The sequence below is a fragment of the Schistocerca serialis genome, chromosome 2 (assembly GCF_023864345.2).
Source record: "Schistocerca serialis cubense isolate TAMUIC-IGC-003099 chromosome 2, iqSchSeri2.2, whole genome shotgun sequence".
NCBI lineage: Eukaryota > Metazoa > Arthropoda > Insecta > Orthoptera > Acrididae > Schistocerca > Schistocerca serialis.
In genome coordinates this window covers 641,098,120-641,119,390 of record NC_064639.1, presented here as the reverse complement: position 1 = coordinate 641,119,390, position 21,271 = coordinate 641,098,120, and the positions used below count along the sequence as shown (strand labels likewise).

Sequence of the window (21,271 nt, the reverse complement as noted above, 5' to 3'; positions counted from 1 at the left end):
TTGCTGAATTGTGAACATTGTTCATTTAATATTTTTCGAATAAATGAAAATGTGATACAAATAAACAGTTTTTTTCGTATTTTCGTTATAATAATTCATGTAGTTTTGTTTTCTGTTGCGTAAAATCCTTCTAAATGGAATTTTTCAAAACAGAGAATAAGGCAAAGAAAATATAAAAAAAGACAATTTTTACTAAGAAAATAGGTTGGGGGCGATACTGTTTTTCCTTGTGAAGGACGCCCAGAGGAAAAAAACTTTGAGAATCACTGGTGTACATAATATCAGTAGCAGTTCTATCAATAATTTACTAGTAATGGTACTGAATATGCAGCTACTAAAATGCTTTTTATTCGTCACAGTAAACGTCGTTCATTTCTTGGTTAAAATATGGGATGTGGTGTCTGCATGTAAGTTTCACCAAACCCATCTTCTTCCTCACTGTTGCTGTAAAAAAGAAAAAGTCATCTGGGGGACCATGCACGGGCATCTGGCGTCCAGTAACACCGACCAATGGCACTGCAGTGTAGAAGGAAGATGGGGAAACACTGTTTCCCCCACGACCACCTAATATATATTTCCCTGCTCTCCTCCCTACACCTTGCAAGAATTTTTCATAAGCGCCCATTGGACAGTCCGTGGTACAATCTGCGATTCAGGATTTGTCATTGGTAGTACTGGTGCCTGAGCAACATCTTGTCCTTGTGACTAGGAAAAATATGAAATTGATTGTGAAGTTTTTAAAAGTAGCATACGTTCATTTACATCTCCGTATTATATGAAATCAAGAATTGAAAGCTAAGGTGCCTTAATTAAATTATAGCGTAAAATCTCTGTACACTAATTTGCTATTCGCACACATATTGCATTCTAAGTCTGTAAGTGCTTCGCCAGGAAGCTGTGGTTCAGCACGAATTGAACGTGGGTTTCACTTCATAAGTTGGTGACCCTGTATATTGAGGCGTAGATGTCAAGGCTGCGGCGTGCCAGAGGAGGTTAGAATTGCAATACGAGGTTGTCGTTTCGTCGTGTGCTTCGCTATAAAGATCGTTCCTTTCAAATGAGGATATAAGGTGCACTCATTGTATTAGTTAATAGTAAACATGGTAAATCTTTATTACTCGTGATAAATTCTAGTAATAGTTGTCCGCCAATGAATAGATTAGTTAGCCTACGGCACATCGCAAGTACGTAATTAAAGAATTCGTGTTGTGAGCGGTATTAGTACAAGTTACCCTAAACTAAAGAACGAGACGCTTGCCTATACCCTTCTTACCTACGTGCTTCAAAAGCAACACGAGCAAACTCTGCCACTAGGTTATACAGGCACTTGACGCGGCGCGCATTTTAAATAGGTACCACCACTGCACAGAAAAATATAAGTCCACGGAGTATTTCTTTAACATGTAATTTGTATGCTGTTTATAGCAGATGAGTAACTTCTTTCAAATCATAACATAGTAGTGTGTGTTACACTAAAATCGGAACAAAAATCAGAACAGAGACAAATTTTAAAACGGGGTTTAGTTTGATTCTATAAACGTAGAATGTAGTTTCTACTCATCTGAAGCCTTTTTATTCCAAATCTGTTCGTAAATGGATGGACAGAGTTCGATAGGATTGTCAGCACGCTATACTTCTGAGATTATTTTTCCGGAATTTGTTGATTCTTAACATTCTCAGAATTTTTCGCGTACCGGTATTACCCGACAATCAGAATGAGAATTTAGTTCCCTGTTTTTTAGAATTTGATAAATAGAAACCTGGAAATATATTCGGTGACAGCGTACTTTCATAGGTATCACTTCTTCCAGCTTATAGAGTGTTTTTCTCGCGCAGTAGCTAAAAACGAGATACTATGTTCGCTGCACACCACCGTACTAAGATGGTAGACGGGAAACAGTATTAATATTTGTCTATGCAGAACAGTGATTTATGTGTGTTACATATTTCTTTCTATATCGTTCAGCACAATCACATGGCAGTTTTGTAATGGCAAATTACTGAGTCACAAATGCATCTTCATTATTCTTTTCACTTAAAAAGCCTATTTTAACTCTTCTGTTATCCATCGCGAGTCACAGTCGTGTTTAACTATTTTAGCAGTCTTGCAAAAGTTTTTGGCCCTTGCGTGTGTCTAAAAGAAGTGCATAATGTTAGAGTACCTGTACAAAAGTTGGAGGGAAGGGGGGAAGAGATAGAGTTATGGGAAATAACGTCCGCCACACATCATAAAGTGGCTTGCGGATTAGGTTTTTTAGATGAAGAATGGCGTTCACTTGCGGAAATGCACTTCCCCCACCAAGATCGCTTTTTGCTCTTCAGTTTATAGAATGTAGTTTTCAGCAGCTGAAATTTCGTGACTCATAGACTTTGTTATGTCTTTTTGTGTGATTTTTAATGTCAGTTCCCGGCAAGAGTGAGAAGTCCGCTAGCAGTTTTGGCACGATGGTAACTGTTCAGAATAAGTTTTGCTGTATCCTCATGACTTGCATAATTTATGTTTTCCGATCAGGAACCTCTACTTTACAACCTTTGACCGCAAAACATGACCGTCTAGAGCCATCTGTGCACTGGAGGTAAGAATAAACCTCTTTACTGACGAGAAGAGGTCCCCAGAGGTGCAATCGACTGGTTGAAACTATCTATAGGCCTACGGTGATATAGGTTAAAATCTCCACCTTCTCAAAATAATTAAAAAAAAACGCAATTTTATATGACACTCAATAGTGTTAAAAAAGTCGCGTTTTACAGTCTGGTTGCGTGGTATAATGGATAGGTTAACAGTTTCACATGTAAATTGTGGGCTCCAATCTTTTTTATTTTCAAATCTTTATCGATATGACTTTGATCATAAGTTTTATTCAATTAATTGATGCAAATGTAATTTTCTAATTCCATTCCTTTGTCAATAATTCTAATCATGATACCAGCTTCATCATTTGCTCTCATTTTCCTTCCTAACACTCTTTCTCCACTTGAAATATTTGTACATGTGTTTTTAATTAATTTTATGTATTAATTTCGTTTTTTTCTCGCCATGATTTTTCGTCCACATTATTGCGTTCATTATACCTATTTCTCATTTTACTTGAATTTTGTTTTACTTATAAACCCTTCTTTCATTTAAATTTTCATCTGTGATATTTTGTCCACAGTGCAATAGATATTTAGGTTGTGTTTTAAACGTTAGTGTGACGATTACTATGCAAAAAAATTGCGCATCTGCTAACAAAAATATATTTTTCACACCATTGCACAAATATAAATTGGTTATTTCTTTTGTCTTTTGTTTTTAACTGAGAGGTTGGAATTTTCAAATAATTGAATATTATAACAGAAAAATATAATTAAACTCGTATTTACAAAAATTCCGATTGGAAGAAGAATAATACAAAGAAAAAATGAAACAAATGAAAAAGTTCATACAGTGATTAAAATAATGTGACAAAGGAATAAAAATAAAAAAAATTACTTTTGAATCAATCAGTTGAATAAAAATTACGATCAAAGTCATTTCGATAAAGATTTGAAAATAATAAAAATTCGAGTCCACAAGCCCCTACAAGTGAAACTGTTATGCTATCCGTTATACCACGCAACCAGACTCTAAAACGCAACTTTGTTAACGCTATTGAGTGTCACACAAAATTTCGATTTTTTTCGTCAGTTACTTGCAAATGAGTGCCCACTCGGGCGAATAGCTGCAGTGTGTGATACCTGGGATCTTAACCTACATCACCGTATGGATGATTTCAAAAAGTCAATAGCACCGCTGGGTACCTCTCCTTTTGAGCGCAACTCAGCGGATTGTACTTCCAGTTGTTTATGGGACGCTGCGGCTTGGCACACTGTTCAGTCTATCTCGTACATGCCACAAAGAGTAATTTTAAGCTTTGATAGTGTGTGCACGGCCGTATCGAAGATATGGCAAGGCAAGTGTTGGCTTACAGAAGCCACAGACTGACCCGAAAAAGAAAGAGAAAAAAATTTAAGAAAGAAAAATGCAATCATTTAAGAGTTAACAGGGGATGGTTACGTTATTTCACCTATCTCTCAAGGACCTGTCTTAACCGTACCTCGCCCTCGCCTGACGTCTATAAAAGCACATTGTTGACATATTGCCATTTCTACGCGAGTCAGTCAACAAGTAGTAAAACACATTTTTTTCTGACCGCAGGTTGCTTTTACTCAGGATTCTAGTACACCATATTAAGCCTTCTCTTTTGGCTACAAAACCATATTTTTCAACATAATATCTATTCAATCCAACAGCCTTACGCCATGTTGTTGGGAGGCCCGCATAGTGCCGCTCTACTGGTCGACATTGGAGCTGGCCCCTTGCTGCATCAAAAACCTCCCCGTTATGCATGCACTACTTTCTGCGGAGTGCATTCTTCATTGGACTAAACAGATGGAAAGAGCGAGATCTGGGCTGTATGGTGGATGGGAAATAACGGGCCAATGAAGGTTTGTCAGTTCCTCTCGTCTGTGCAGACTTGTGAGGCCTTGCGTTGTCATGGAGAAGTTCGTTTGCAACTTTTGTGGCGACGAACACACTCAAGTCGTTTCTTCAATTTCCTGAGGGTAGCGCGATACGCTTCCGAGTTGCTCGTTGCACCATGAGGGAGGACATCAAACAGAATAACCCATTGAGAGTCCCAGAAGACCGTCACCATGACTTTACAGGCTGAGCGTGTGGCTTTGAACTTTTTCTTTCGAAGACAGGTGGTGTGGTGCGACTCCATGAATTGCCGTTTTATGTCCAGTTCGAAGTGATGAACCGATGTTTCACGGCTTGCATTGCTGTTAGACGAAAAATTGTCACTCTCAGCCTCGTAACATGCAAGCATTTCTGCAGAGGCAGACCTTTATTGTCTTCTCTTAAGCGACGACGAACCAAGTGAGAACACACTTTTGATTACCCTAACTGTTGGGCAAGTGTGTCATTACTACCAACAGAGATATCCAGTTTAGCAGCAAGGTGTCTGACTGTAGATTAGAGAATAGTTTAGATTAGTACTTGTTCCATAGATAATGAATACGATACTTCGTAATGATGTGGAACGTGTCAGGTTAATAAAAGGTGTCCATACAAGATATTACATTACACAAAATACTACATGACACTTAATATTTATATATATATATATATATATATATATATATATATATATATATATTTTTTTTTTTTTTTTTTTTTTTTTTTTGCAGGCGGCGGGAGGGGGGGGGGGGGGGGGAAATTACCAACGTACTATATCCAAAAATTCATCTACTGAGTAGGAGGAGTAGCATTTAAAAATTCTTTTAATTTCCTTTTAAATGCTATATGGCTATCTGTCAGACTTTTGATGCTATCAGGTAAGTGACTAAAGACTTTTGTGGCAGCATAATTTACCCCCTTCAAAGTTAGAGTTAACCTTGAGTAGTGAAGATCATCGTTTCTCCTAGTGTTGTAGCCATGTACACTGCTATTACTTTTGAATTCATTCGGATTGTTAATAACAAATTTCATAAGTGAATATACAGGGTGTTACAAAAAGGCACGGCCAAACTTTCAGGAAACATTCCTCACACACAAAGAAAGAAAATATGTTATGTGGACATGTGTCCGGAAACGCTTACTTTCCATGTTAGAGCTCATTTTATTACTTCTCTTCAAATCACATTAATCATGGAATGGAAACACACAGCAACAGAACGTACCAGCGTGACTTCAAACACTTTGTTACAGGAAATGTTCAAAATGTCCTCCGTTAGCGAGGATACATGCATCCACCCTCCGTCGCATGGAATCCCTGATGCGCTGATGCAGCCCTGGAAAATGGCGTATTGTATCACAGCCGTCCACAATACGAGCACGAAGAGTCTCTACATTTGGTACCGGGGTTGCGTAGACAAGAGCTTTCAAATGACCCCATAAATTAAAGTCAAGAGGGTTGAGATCAGGAGAGCGTGGAGGCCATGGAATTGGTCCGCCTCTACCAATCCATCGGTCACCGAATCTGTTGTTGAGAAGCGTACGAACACTTCGACTGAAATGTGCAGGTGCTCCATCGTGCATGAACCACATGTTGTGTCGCACTTGTAAAGGCACATGTTCTAGCAGCACAGGTAGAGTATCCCTTATGAAATCATGATAACGTGCACCATTGGGCGTAGGTGGAAGAACATACTGACGAAACTAAAATGAGCTCTAACATGGAAATTAAGCGTTTCCGGACACATGTCCACATAACATCTTTTCTTATTTGTGTGTGAGGAATGTTTCCTGAAAGTTTGGCCGTACCTTTTTGTAACAGCCTGTATATATATTGTGAGGCTACAGTGAAGATCTCTAGCTCTTTAAATAAGTGTCTGCAGGATGATCTTGGATGAGCTCCAACAATTATTCTGATTACGCGCTTTTGTGCAATGAACACGATTTTACCCAATGATGAGTTACCTCAGATTATGATGCCATACGAAAGCAGAGAATGAAAATAGGCGTGGTAAGCTAATTTACTGAGATGTATATCGCCAAAATTTGCAATGACCCTAATAGCATAGGTAGCTGAACTCAAACGTTTCAGCAGATCTTCAGTGTGTTTTTTCCAGTTCAACCCCTCATCAATGCATACACCTAGAAATTTCGAATATTCTACCTGAGCTACCGATTTCTGATCGAAGTCTTTATTTATTAATGGTGTCATTCCATTTACTGTGTGGAACTGTATGTACTGTGTTTTTTTTTAAGTTTAATGAGAGGCCATTTGTAGAGAACCACTTAATGATTTTCTGAAAAACATCGTTTTCAATTTCACCAGTTAATTCTTGTCTATTGAGTGTGATAGCTATACTTGTATCATCGGCAAAAAGTACCAGCTGTGCATCTTCGTGAATATAGAATGACAAGTCATTAATATATATTTAGAACAGCACAGGACTCAAGACCGAACCTTGCGGCACCCCATTTTTGATTGTTCCCAAGTTTGAGAAATCACCAGTTTTTGCATATTATGTGAACTGCTTATTTCAGTTTTCTGCACTCTTCCAGTTAGGTATGATTTAAACCATTTGAGCGCTGTCCCATTCATACCACAGTACTTGAGCTTATCTAGAAGTATTCCATTACTTTTTCAATAATTGTGGATAAGGCAGTCAGAAGAGAGATTGGGCGGTAGTTGTTGACATCAGACGTATCCCCTTTTTTATGCAGTGGTTTAACAATGGAATACTTCAGTCTATCTGGGAAAATACCTTGCTTCAGATAGCTATTACATATGTGGCTAAGAATCTCGCTTATCTCTTGGGAACAAGCTTTTATTATCCTGCTGGAAATGCCATCAATTCCGTGTGAGCTTTTATTCTGTGATCACCTTAAACGAGAGTGTCCGCATGTTTCAACATTGCATGGGTCACAGCTGTGTGCTGCTGTCCGGTACGCAGGAGATAGGACAGATTTGCGCAACCTTTTTGTGATGATAACAAGACTCCTCGCACAATGACTCGCTCTTTTGTGCACTGCCGTACACATTGTGCAAGCGCCAAGAATATCTGCGATGCTCAGGTTTCCCAGCAAAAGAAACTCAATGACAGCTCTCTGCTTGGAACTCTCTTCCATTATAGACGCCAATTTGAAGGGTATGTATAGCGTCGATATGCATTAGAACTTCCTGAAAGTATAAGGGCTGAAGCGGGAGTATTTCACGATACCCCACAACATATTCCGAATTTTTTCAATCAAATCTGCCGAGAAAAAAGTATGTTGCGTTACTTATTGAACGCCCCTCGTACAGTGTCATTTCACCCATACAGCATCGCAAAGAAATGACTGCTACTGAACATATACCTATTGCTAACTTGATTAACGTGGCAAGAATGCACCTGGTTCACACAAATGATGACTACATAGCTCGCTCATGTTCAAAAATGTAGTACTTGTTTATATTTTGTTACAATATTGTAGGATTTCAAGTGGTATCCAAGAGGCAACCGAGAGAAAAGGAATAGGAGAGGATGGGAAAGAATGGCGAGATCGAGAAGTTTTGCAACAGAGATGCGGTGACAGCTGTAGGATCCCACAACAAAAAGAAGAGCATGTCAAAGATAGTCGTGAGGGTCCGAAGCTTCTACAGTGTATGAGAGAAGGCTTCCGATTTTACCCAATTTCTGCTGATGGATGACTGGAACGAGATTCGACATTGGAGGAAGCAAGAAGGAAAGGCGGAAGGTATACAGGGTGTTACAAAAAGGTACGGCCAAACTTTCAGGAAACATTCCTCACACACAAAGAAAGAAAATATGTTATGTGGATATGTGTATGGAAACGCTTACTTTCCATGTTAGAGCTCATTTTATTACTTCTCTTCAAATCACATTAATCATGGAATGGAAACACACAGCAACAGAACGTACCAGCGTGACTTCAAACACTTTGTTACAGGAAATGTTCAAAATGTCCTCCGTTAGCGAGGGTACATGTATCCACCCTCCGTCGCATGGAATCCCTGATGCGCTGATGCAGCCCTGGAGAATGGCATATTGTATCACAGCCGTCCACAATACGAGCACGAAGAGTCTCTACATTTGGTACCGGGGTTGCGTAGACAAGAGCTTTCAGATGCCCCCATAAATGAAAGTCAAGAGGGTTGAGGTCAGGAGAGCGTGGAGGCCATGGAATTGGTCCGCCTCTACCAATCCATCGGTCACCGAATCTGTTGTTGAGAAGCGTACGAGCACTTCGACTGAAATGTGCAGGAGCTCCATCGTGCATGAACCACATGTTGTGTCGTACTTGTAAAGGCACATGTTCTAGCAGTACAGGTAGAGTATCCCTTATGAAATCATGATAACGTGCTCCATTGAGCGTAGGTGGAAGAACATGGGGCCCATTCAAGACATCACCAACAATGCCTGCCCAAACGTTCGTGAGCCCACACATGTTGGTTGTGAAAATTTACAATTTGATCACATTGGAATGAAGCGCCATCCCTAAAGAGAACATTAGCACTGAAATGAGAATTGACACGTTGTTGTATGAACCATTCGCAGAAGTGTACCCGTGGAGGCCAATCAGTTGGTGATAGTGCCTGCGCACGCTGTACTGTAGAGCAATGAGTCGCATGTCAACACAAGCACTGAAGTCAACATTACCTTCCTTCAATTGGGCCAACTGTCGGTGAATCGAGGAAGTACAGTACATACTGACGAAACTAAAATGAGCTCTAACACGGAAATTAAGCGTTTCCGGACACATGTCCACATAACATCTTTTCTTTATTTGTGTGTGAGGAATGTTTCCTGAAAGTTTGGCCGTACCTTTTTGCAACACCCTGTATACAGGGTGGAGAAAAATTGTGTCACGAAATTGTAACACTTGATAGCTGATGCCAGTAGGAACCAAAATTACTAATGTTGTGTAGATCGGCAACGCACAATTTTTAATCTTTGGAAACTTGGCGCCACGCGCTCCGATTGGCCGCGGGATTGCCCTGTTGCGGGATGCTCTGGACAAGAGAATCAGCAAGACCTATTCGATTGCGCTGCCCGTCAACCGACGAACGGCACAGGGCAATTCCACGGTCAATTGAAGCGTGTAGCGCCAAGTGTTCGTAGTTTAAAAATGGTGCGTTGTCGACCAACACAACATCAGTAATTTTAGTTCCTACTGGCAGCAGCTATCCAGGGTTAAAATTTCGTGACACAATTTTTCTCCACCCTGTATAATTTACTAGCCCCTCTCGTCAGAGCTGGCGCCTAGGATTTTCGTGTCCCTGGTTTCTTTGGATAAAGTGAAAAATATTTAACGCAAAAATCATTTTTTTTGAAGTGTTTTTAATATTTAAAGTTTTCCGCGAACTCTTTCATAACCCTGACATAATCTAATGAACGGCTAACTTTTACTCTATTACGAACATAGTTGCTCCGACAAGCCGCTCGTTCCCCTCTGTAGTTCTCAAGCAACTTCTAACGCTTCCAGAAATGCTCAGTGACCGCTCTGCTAGGGCAATAGTAACAGGCAAAGTGCAGAAAATCTGGAAGGCTACAATTATATTTAGAAACATGTTATTAAAATTGCACTTACAGGCAGCATCGAGAATGTGCAGAGGGGGAACTGTTCACACAGAAAATTAGCTGCAAAAATCTTGTTTGACTTAAAAATTTCATCTTTTAAATCATGCTTGTTAACGTCTATGCCGTACAAAGGTGCCATTGTAGATGCAGATTTTAAAACTTCCGTTCAGTTCCCATTTAGTGAGGCATCCGGCCCGGCGGGCTAAGGGCTACTTTTGCCCTGCTTCACCCATTCTCTCGCACCCCACCCCTACTCACACTGCCCCTGCCTCCCCCCCCCTCCCCCCCCCCCCCCCGCCAACTCTGATCCTGCAGTTAGTACCTTTTCTCTGCAGTTTGACTCTCCCATACTAAAAGTTCTAATAGCTTATGGGAATGAAACCAGGTAATGTCTGACAACCTCCAATATTTTTGCATGTGACGATCCAGCATCTTCAAAGCACAAACCAAACAGCATCTTCAAAGCACAAATCAAGAGAGAGACAACTGTCTATGGCAACTGATGGCAGCAATATTTTTCACTAATTCTTCATTTTATTAAACCTATTTACAACATTCTAAAATTTGCTAAATCTGTAGTAGAAAATTACCGAAATTTACTTTTACAGGAGTGGAAGGCACATGTTTGGTAGTTCTACCAGGAGTGTGGGATCACTTCGGTCAGGCTCTCGAGTGCATGCATTTTCACTTAATGGCAAGAAGAGTTGTCAATACAGGATGTTGCCCACCTAATTGGCTTACACCACAGTGACATTACTCACACATTCAACCACTATCGTGAGACGTTGAAAATTGAAAATCTGTCTCGTAATGGTCACTCACAGCCAACAACACCAGCTAATGATAGCTGCCCTTACCACAATTTATGTCTTGTAGGTATCCCGAAGAGAAGACAATGGGGCAGCATATTGCCTTTTTGGAGGCAACTGAAACAGCTGTGTTGACCAAAATACACTCCTGGAAATGGAAAAAAGAACACATTGACACCGGTGTGTCAGACCCACCATACTTGCTCCGGACACTGCGAGAGGGCTGTACAAGCAATGATCACACGCACGGCACAGCGGACACACCAGGAACCGCGGTGTTGGCCGTCGAATGGCGCTAGCTGCGCAGCATTTGTGCACCGCCACCGTCAGTGTCAGCCAGTTTGCCGTGGCATACGGAGCTCCATCGCAGTCTTTAACACTGGTAGCATGCCGCGACAGCGTGGACGTGAACCGTATGTGCAGTTGACGGACTTTGAGCGAGGGCGTATAGTGGGCATGCGGGAGGCCGGGTGGACGTACCGCCGAATTGCTCAACACGTGGGGCGTGAGGTCTCCACAGCACATCGATGTTGTCGCCAGTGGTCGGCGGAAGGTGCACGTGCCCGTCGACCTGGGACCGGACCACAGCGACGCACGGATGCATGCCAAGACCGTAGGATCCCACGCAGTGCCGTAGGGGACCACACCGCCACTTCCCAGCAAATTAGGGACACTGTTGCTCCTGGGGTATCGGCGAGGACCATTCGCAACCGTCTCCATGAAGCTGGGCTACGGTCCCGCACACCGTTAGGCCGTCTTCCGCTCACGCCCCAACATCGTGCAGCCCGCCTCCAGTGGTGTCGCGACAGGCGTGAATGGAGGGACGAATGGAGACATGCAGGTGAGCACCACAATCAGGACTGCATATGACCGAGGCACACAGGGCCAACACCCGGCATCATGGTGTGGGGAGCGATCTCCTACACTGGCCGTACCTGGTGATCGTCGAGGGGACACTGAATAGTGCACGGTACATCCAAACCGTCATCGAACCCATCATTCTACCATTCCTAGATCGGCAAGGGAACTTGCTGTTCCAACAGGACAATGCACGTCCGCATGTATCCCGTGCCACCCAACGTGCTCTAGAAGGTGTAAGTCAACTACCCTGGCCAGCAAGATCTCCGGATCTCTCCCCCATTGAGCATGTTTGGGACTGGATGAAGCGTCGTCTCACGCGGTCTGCACGTCCAGCACGAACGCTGGTCCAACTGAGGCGCCAGGTGGAAATGGCATGGCAAGCCGTTCCACAGGACTACATCCAGCACGTCTACGATCGTCTCCATGGGAGAATAGCAGCCTGCATTGCTGCGAAAGGTGGATATACACTGTACTAGTGCCGACATTGTGCATGCTCTGTTGCCTGTGTCTATGTGCCTGTGGTTCTGTCAGTGTGATCATGTGATGTATCTGACCCCAGGAATGTGTCAATAAAGTTTCCCCTTCCTGGGACAATGAATTCACGGTGTTCTTATTTCAATTTCCAGGAGTGTATTACACAATCTTCTCCACACAATCAGTTTGGACTCTATGCATCAATTGCAAATGACAATACAACCCTCCTCTCTCCCCATCCAGCACCATGGTGCAGAAAGGAGTACTGGGAAGCAGATTGGATGCTGGCCTTCCTACATGACCTACTTGCAATTTTCTAGGGACTCCATTGCCCCCACCTAATGTTGGAGCTCCCAATAACCAGCAAACCCACAGTCTGCACTTGTTCGGACCTTTCAGGGGGAGACACTCCAGTCCCAATACACAAGACTGATATTTTCTCAGCAATGGGGCAGACCTGAAACCTATATTTAAGATGTAAGGGGACAACTGTGTGGCCAGTACTCAAGATTGTCTTCCACTCAGCAGTTTGCGAATTTGCCATTGTTCATCATTCAAACAGAGATCAGTGTGAACCAACCAGGACATTTTTATAAAAGGCCCTAGGACAACAGGGATCCCAAGCAATACTAGAGGCTGTAAGGAAGTGGCTAGAGCTTTTGCTGAAGACTTGTCAGCACCTTCACTATTCTGAGCCACTTATAAAGGATTTTGCTTTGCACATTCCTGGCAAGACAGTTTTCTGCATGATCGACCTTGTTCATATTATTTACCATGTACTCAATGCACTGGGAATATATCCACAACTGCTGTTTGCACTCCATGTGGACACTACGGGTTTTCCGAAACGCCATTTGGACAGTGCAGGGTCTGGTGCTTCATGGAAAATATATCTATATATTTGCCTGCTATGTCGCTGAGCAAGACAGAGCACTACACTACCTACAAGAGCAGTTCATCTATCGAAATTAGCAGTTCCATAGACTATAAGAACACAGCCTAGTGATTAACTCTCAAATTGTGCATCTGAGGCAACTGAAAAAATTCCAGACCACCTTACCAATGCAAAAGTTAACCTACCACCTCAAAGCTCAGTGGAAGCTTTCTCTCAATTTCCACTGTGCACTTGACAGTTTTATATGTACAGTTTGCATGAAATCATGCATTATCAGCAGCATCTCAGAATGAATTTGTAAAAGGACCAGCCAAGCTAGAAGACATGCAGCAGGAAGAAACCATCCTTCTCCATATTCAAAGACTGTGTGATTAGCTCATCCTCTTCCTAATGCACTGCTTGCACTTACAATGGACACATCATAAGCTGCCACTGGAGCTGCATTACAACAATGTGTACAACATGATTGGCAATCTCTGACTTTCGTCAGTAAAAAATTATGAGCATCAAAACAAATTGGCCCACATACTACCTCTCAAATGAGATATTAAGACACATGCTGGAAGATAGACATTTCAGCCTTATCAAGGATCATAAGGAGCTTGTGTTCACTTTCCATCAAAGCTAGCAAAGGTATAACAACACCAGGTGTGTCATTTGGACCTCATCGTGCTGATCACTAAAGATATTCAACATGTTGATGGCAACTGGAATGGATGAACAGACAAACATCCTGCACTGACACAATTGCAAAGCAACTTGACATCATTGCACTTAATGGTGCCCAGGAAGGAAACAATGAACTAAAGACATTTGAAATATTTTCAGGAACACTGCTGTATCTTCAGATACCATACTGAAACATAGCAGTATATTGTGGCATAAAATCATATCACTAATAAACGCAAGTGTTCTTTACAGCTGATTTACAACAGTAAATAATTTCCTCTTTCCATAGCCTCACCTATTCAGAAGCAAGGGTTACTATATGACTTGTGAAAAAAATTATTTGTGTGGCCAAATAATGTATCGAGAGTGATTGTAAGCCATGTATCCACTAGTGAAATGCTTGCCAGCATAACAGTATAACTTGGCACGTTACAGCTCTGATCAGTACATTACTGCACCAAGTCAATTATTTAAGCGGATCCTTATCAATGTCATTGCTTCTTTATTACCATGTTTACTGACAGGAACTAACTATTTCTCTTCTTGCTCCGAAGTGTAACCAATGAAAGATGCAACAGCACTGACTGTTGCCGACATCTTTTTTTGTGAGTGGATTGGATGCTGATGTGGTGTGTTTCACCATGAAATCATTTGGTCAGAATGAGTCTTACATAGATACTCAATAAACTCCACTGGCAGACACTACAAGAAAGGCGTGTGCATTTACTATTGAAATTTCGAGAGAGCACTTTCTGTGAGTAGTCAGACAACATATTATTACTTTCTGCACACATCTCATGAAATGCTCACGACAAGAGAATTCAAGAAATTGAAGCTAATATAGAGGCTTACCAACAGGCATTCTTCCCACATCTCATTTGTGACTGGAATGGGTTTGGGGGTATCAGTTAGTGGCACCAGAAATGCCCTCCGCCACACACCTATAGTTGCCTTGCAGAGTATGATGTAGATGTAGATGTACTGATCAGGGCAAACAGTCTGAGTGATACCTCTTTATAGTACTTCCAACATGGTTTGGCATGAACTGAATTCGAACCTGTACCTACCACCCTCCTGAAAATGATGTTGTTGAACAGCTCCATCACCAAGTAAAAGCCTCAGTCAGATGCCATACAATGAGCAATAAGCTGACAGTCTCCCGATTGTCATACTACATCTCTGAATGAATTTCAGAGAGTACTGAATACAACAGTTACTGAATTAGTATGCGGACAAACACTGTGACACCTTAGATAATTCCTCACCAACCAATGAAAACAGACCATTGAAGTACAATCCTTGCACATCTTCTCTTGCAGATTTGTAAGCTCTGCCCCACTGTAGCAAAAGAGCACAGTATCCATTGACCATATATTTTTTATGACTTGCATTCATCTAAAAAAGTTCTCATCTGACATGGCTGTATTGAAAAATCTCTCCACCCACTGTATGGTGGTCTGTATATAGCTTGGGTAAACTGTGATAGAACAGTGGAAATTGCCATCAGTGTCTCTTCCAACATGATATCCAGCAACAGACTTAAAATGGTATCTATCCCATCTGAGACTCACACCGGATCAGAGACATCAGCCAACACCAAATGCACAATAGACATGACTCTACAAGGACACCTGATGTTCCAACCTTCTACTGCCACCTACTGTGCCTCTGAGTAGACTTCCAGTCACTCTATTTTGGATTTGTTGTGTACATTTAAACCCTAAATATCGTTAACACCAGGAGGAAGGGGCAGGAGGAGGTGGTCATGGGGCGGAAGATACAGATGTATCCAGTGAAATGTAAGCTATATTTTATGTGATGTGTACATTAGTTGATTATATTATTATTCATTTTGTGTCTGGACTTTGGACAAATGATGGAAATGATATTTGTGATTAACTGTTAAACAACATAATTGACTGTAGCACGTTATGTTAAAAAATAGTTCTTTCACACAATAATAATACAAGTACAGGCAGAAATACAGATTTGCTTTAATGACACAAAATATATAAAATTGATGCCAAAATATGATGAATGCATAAAAGAATTAGAGATACTTTTCTTTGTTAATGACTTCTTTGATTTTTCGCCCACCCCTACATGCTATGATGCATAGAACAAATAAATGAAATTACCACTGAATAATATGTCATTACATTTTGTGAAATTTTAAATGAAAAGGCCATATGATCCTTACTATATTCAGTTTAAATTGTAATTGACCTAGTAGCAACTTTAAAATTGAGGCTGCTGTGTTTCATAGAAATTAAAAGTTTGTAATATTCACAGTCCTCATTTGAAATACAAGCAGAATGACACTTTTGAACAGAGAAACTATTGTGGTAATACACTGGTCATGATTTTAGTCATTGGCTGCTGAAGGCTATGGAATGCACTTGTCTCTGTACATCCTGGTAGAAATCAATTTCTAATGCCCCACATTCAAATACCTCCATTTAGGTGTGTGTAGGGGACACGATATCCAGTCATCAAACATTGTCTTGTCTCCTTGGTACTGCAGATCCAACATAGATGGTGTTGACCTTGGAAAGGTAAAGTCTTGTGTACTCTCCAGTACACACTTTGCATCAGTTATAATCCCAAGTTCAAAGGCAGTTAACTCTCAATGTGCTACAATGTTTGTTTCACGCCTGTTTGTAACAGACGACTTGGTTACCTTATTTACCCTTGCATCAATTCACCTCTCGTAGAAATATTCAGGCATCATACACAGCATACCTTTAAATGGGACAACCATTTCCACGACTTCTGGCCACTCAGTCTAATATACATAATTATAGATGAGTTACTTAGTGACTGCAGTTTAGAGAGTGTGTTGAAGTAATTACAAAAGTCACATTTTTTTTAAACTTCTGTGCTATGACTCTCATATAGAGAAAATTTTCATGTGTAACCTTGGTGCATAGCTTATTTCTCATATTTAAGTGTAAGTAGCACCAGTAAGCAGATGTATGTACAAAAGTCATAGCAAGTGAGAAATGATACTGTAAGTCAGCATAGCATGTTAAATTGCTGTCAGTGTCCCTACCTACCATCATAAACAGTGGCACAGCTTTGTTGGCAGTTTTGCAAGAATTTACAGTGGCAAAGCTTTCAACTATGTTTATTATGAAATATAATCATGAAGACGATCTGAAAGAGAAATCTTATTGTTTTATAATTCATGAGATTACAGTTTCTTACATCTGGCTATTCTTAGTGGTTGAATGGCTCACATTTTGTAAATATTAAATCTATCTCAAAGAATAAATTCCTATATGTACCACACACTCATAAAATATGTTAGTGGTACACTGTTAATGTTGTTTTAAGATGGCAGCACTGTTTCTCTTTGGTTTATGTTAATTTCCATTTTTCAGGTGTTTTCTTGTTTTTGTTGCTTATCCTACATATATATTATTGTCTTACACCACTGAGTGTAAACTATCACATATTTCAATAAACTCTGTACAAACAGCCTTACAATAGAGCTTCATTTATTGTGCCTGATTACAGGCTATGGGTCCAGGAGAATAATTATGTTTATCAGAATAGTGGCATTTTTTTGGTAATATCACAAGTAATAGTAAATTTAACATTAATGGCAAAGTGTTGGCATGGCACAGTGGAATGGCCTATGCATCAGTGTTTAAAGTTGTCTGGAGGGGACAATTGGGCAATATGGTAATTTCAAATGGAAGTGATATTCAGAGGAAAAGGTGTTTTAGATATTATTGATGGCATAGCTATTAAACCCACTAAAGCTGAGGAAGAAACATGAATGGAAAAGGACACAAAAGCACAGATCTTACTGTATTGGAGTTAGCGCCACTAACTCATCTACTTTCATGTATGACATCAACTAACATGTGGACTGAACTGAAGATTGTGTACAAGAAAGAGTCCACTGTGAGCGTTCACCTACTTCGGCAAAACCTTTGCTTGCTCCAATTTGGTGATAAGTCAGTTGTTACAGTTATGTTAGAAATGGAAGCAATCAACACTAAATTGAAGCAAATCACAGAAAATTACAATAATCAAAGTGTTGATGTTATTGCCAGAGATATAAACATTTCGACCTGGAAGTCTGTCTCCTTTGGGAAGCAAACACTAAACAAGTTAGCTTCAAGACTGCATATTGAAAAAGAGAGAAACAATCAGTTTGCGATAAGGAGGGCCATTTTGCAGATGATAGCAAAAACAAAGTGAATAGAGAAATGAGAAGCTGCAATTATTGTAAGAAGAGAGGTCATTTGAAGTCAGATTGCAGGTAGTTGAAGTACAAGGGATGTAAAAAGGCTCAGCATATGAATGCATTTATGTGTATGAGTCAAGGAGTTGGTCCAGAAGATTATTGGTTTGGGGATACAGGTGCTAGTGATCATACGTGCTATAAGAGAGAATTGTTTAAGAAACTGAACTATGTGCAAAGCTCAATGAAAGTTACTGCGGATGATGGTAAACTTCTTGATGTGATTGGTTTTAGTACTGTGGCACTGTATGCATGGAATGGGGTTGAGTTTATCAAAACAGTAGTTAGTGGAGTGCTTTTTGTCCTGAACTGAAATTCAATCTGTATTCTGTGGGAACTGTGTTGCACAAAGGTATGTGTTTAGTGTTAAACAAGGAACAATGTGAATTCTTGAACAGAAAAGGGTAAGTTTGTTCATTATCCAAATGTGTAAATAAAATGTATCATATGTGGTTTTCTGTAAATGGAACAGTCAGAATTGTTAATGATTGCTGTGATGTGTGCAGATAAAAAATGCATTGTAGTTGATGATAATGACACTAGTGAGCTTTCATTGGCCAATATTGATTCGCCTCAACATGTTGAAAGCTTAACTATTTGGCATAAAAAATGTTGCCATCAGAGCATTACACATGTGATAGAGCTCTTGTCACATAAGGGAGTGGGCTTCATTGGTGACTTGTTACCTGTGCAGAATGCCATCAGTTCATCAAAAGCTAATGCCCCTCTTGAATTGGTTCCTGCAGACATCTGTGGACCAATGGAGATGAACTTGCTTGAAGAAGTGAAATATTTTTTTTGTTTTTGAAGGATGGCTACTCCAGTTATTGCAAAGTATTGTTTATGAAAGAGAAGGGTGAAATTAAAGGTTGGATCAAGAACTTTATTGCAAAAGATGAGAGAGAAACTGGTTTGAAAATTAAAGTTTGAGGAAATGATAATGGACTGGAGTTTATGAATACTGACTTAGGTACATTTTTGAGTGAAAATGGCGTAATCCATCAAAGAAGCACTGTGTACATGCCAAGGCAAAACGGAAGAGCTAAGAGAGAAATGTGCGTCTTGGTTGAAGATGCTAATTCATTGATTTCAAGAATGCCCAAATGTTTCTGGGCTGAAGCACTTAATGTCGTGGCTTATGTACTAAATTGAACTGGTCCAAGTTTTGTTGAAGGCAAAACTCCTTTGGAAGCCTTTTATGGCAGAGAATTATGTTTATAAGATTTGAAAATATTTGTTGTTCATGTGTCTGTCCTTGTACCCAAAGAAAAGAGATTGAAACTAGACATAAAGAACAAGATGGTTTATTTATGGGTTACGATAATGATGTGAAAGGGTACAGAATATATACACCTTTAAAACAAGCCACAAGGTGCATTGAGATGTGGTTTTCTTGCCACCAGCAGTATCTGAAAGGGAGAGAAAAACTGATGTTCTTGTAACAGAATCAGATACTGGTTGTGTGATGAAGAGAACATAGATAAAATTTCAGAATTGGATTGGCAGAAAGAAGAAATGAGGTTTGAGGTTGTGGAAGAAAATAGAAGTCAGCTTAGAGAAGAACAAGAAATCAATGAAGACAGAGAAAACAGAGAAATTTCGTTTGAGGATGCAGAGGAAAATGTAGATGATGAGGATGAGAAGACATACAATCTGAGACCCAGGATGAATATTCAGGGCCCAAATTACTTAGAGGATTATGAGTTGGGCCTGTTGACTGCATTGAATGATGATGACCCCAGCACCTACTCTGAGGTGAGGCCTTGTAGTGATGCTGAAAATTGTAAAGATGCTACAGCAAGAGAGCTTCAAGCCTTGGAAGAAAACAATACATGGTATTATGTGTGTAAGACAAATGATTGTAATGTTATTGACACAAGTGTGAATTTTTAGGTGAAAAAGAGATGAGAAAGGTCATGTTGTTCCTTATAAAGTTTGTGTTGTAGCTACAGGTCTCCAGCAAAAATTGACTTATTCAGAAATATACAGTCCAGCAAAATTAACTTCAGTGAAATTTTTCCTGGTTTTATTTTATTATTTTTTTAAATGAGAATAACTTTCTCTTTTATCTACTGCATATTTGCAGTGCTTTCCTCTTTGGAAAGATAGTTGGAGACTTCTATGTTAAATTAACTACTGGATGTTGCAGTAACATGAACAACTTGGAACGACTCTGTTTGGTTATAGGACTCACCAAAAAACTGGAATGTTAAATTTTACCCAGTAATAAATGGCTTAGGATTTGTAAGAAGTGATTTTGAGAATTGCTTTTATATAAAGACAGAAAATAGGCATAAAACATACACACTTCCCATAATGAAACTGATAATTTAAATTTTTAGTTAAGTGATAACTATAAAATGAAAGATTTAGTTCAGATTAGGAACTATTTGGGAATGAATATTGTTCAAAATTTAAGGGAGACTACTATTACTATTTGTCGATGTAGCTATCTTGAAAAAGTATTGAAAATTTTTGAATGTAATTCTGTTTGAAATACCATGGGGGAAAATTTTGATCACAGTGTGTCAAAAAGAGAAAAATCTGAAAATGAAGACACCGAGAAAGATGTAGAAAATTAACAGAGTCACTGATGTATGCCATGTTAGCTCCATACCAGATTTTTGTTTAGCAATAAGTATTCTAAGCAGATACCAATTGTGTGCAAACCTGAATTTATGGAATGCTTTAAAATGTATACCATGTTATATTAAGGGAACCCTAAAAATGAGTCTGTTATATGCTAGGTATAAAAAATATACCAGTCGCATAATTGGTTATATTGACTCTGATTTGGCTGCTGGCAGAATAGATAGAAAGTTGTCTTTTCAAAGTTTTGGGTTGTAGTGTTACATGGGCACCTAAGAAGCAACCCACAGTGTCTCTGTCATCAACAGAACCAGAATTTAGAGCCATAAGCATGGCAACTAGCAAAGCCTATTGGCTGTGTGTGTGTGTGTGTATTATTGTCATGCACCACTGAATGTAAACTATTACATATTTCAGTGAACTCTGTACCAACAGACTTATAATACCAACTCTGACTTGCATAATTCAATCAGATAATGTCAAAGGTGAAGTGCATTTGTTGTCCATGAATAATTCATTGTTTTGCGTCAGTAAAAGAAATTGTTAATGCCATCAGTAAAAGCAAGATAACATAGAAAAATTGGCTTCTGATGCAATGGATTGGTTTAAACACTAAAACTTAGCTAAGCTTAAGACACTGGACTAGCAGGACCTGGGTTTGTATCC

The 21,271-nt window shown here is 40.0% G+C and overlaps 1 protein-coding gene across 3 annotated transcripts in view; it reads left to right on the top strand.

The window, feature by feature from the left end:
- Positions 1-958: 958 nt before the first annotated feature.
- The window catches only part of LOC126457716 (arylsulfatase G-like), a 125,269-nt gene continuing 104,956 nt past the window's right edge, over positions 959-21,271 (top strand). Inside the window, exon 1 of one of the 3 annotated variants that reach the window (XM_050094252.1) lies at positions 959-1,070. Coding sequence is in view for 1 of the 3 variants with exons in the window: in XM_050094251.1 (XP_049950208.1) it covers positions 1,101-1,103 (3 nt within the window). In the remaining 2 variants the exon portion in view is untranslated. Of the gene's footprint in view, positions 1,104-21,271 lie in introns of all 3 variants that reach the window. The other 2 variants (XR_007585513.1, XM_050094251.1) reach the window with 2 other exon arrangements.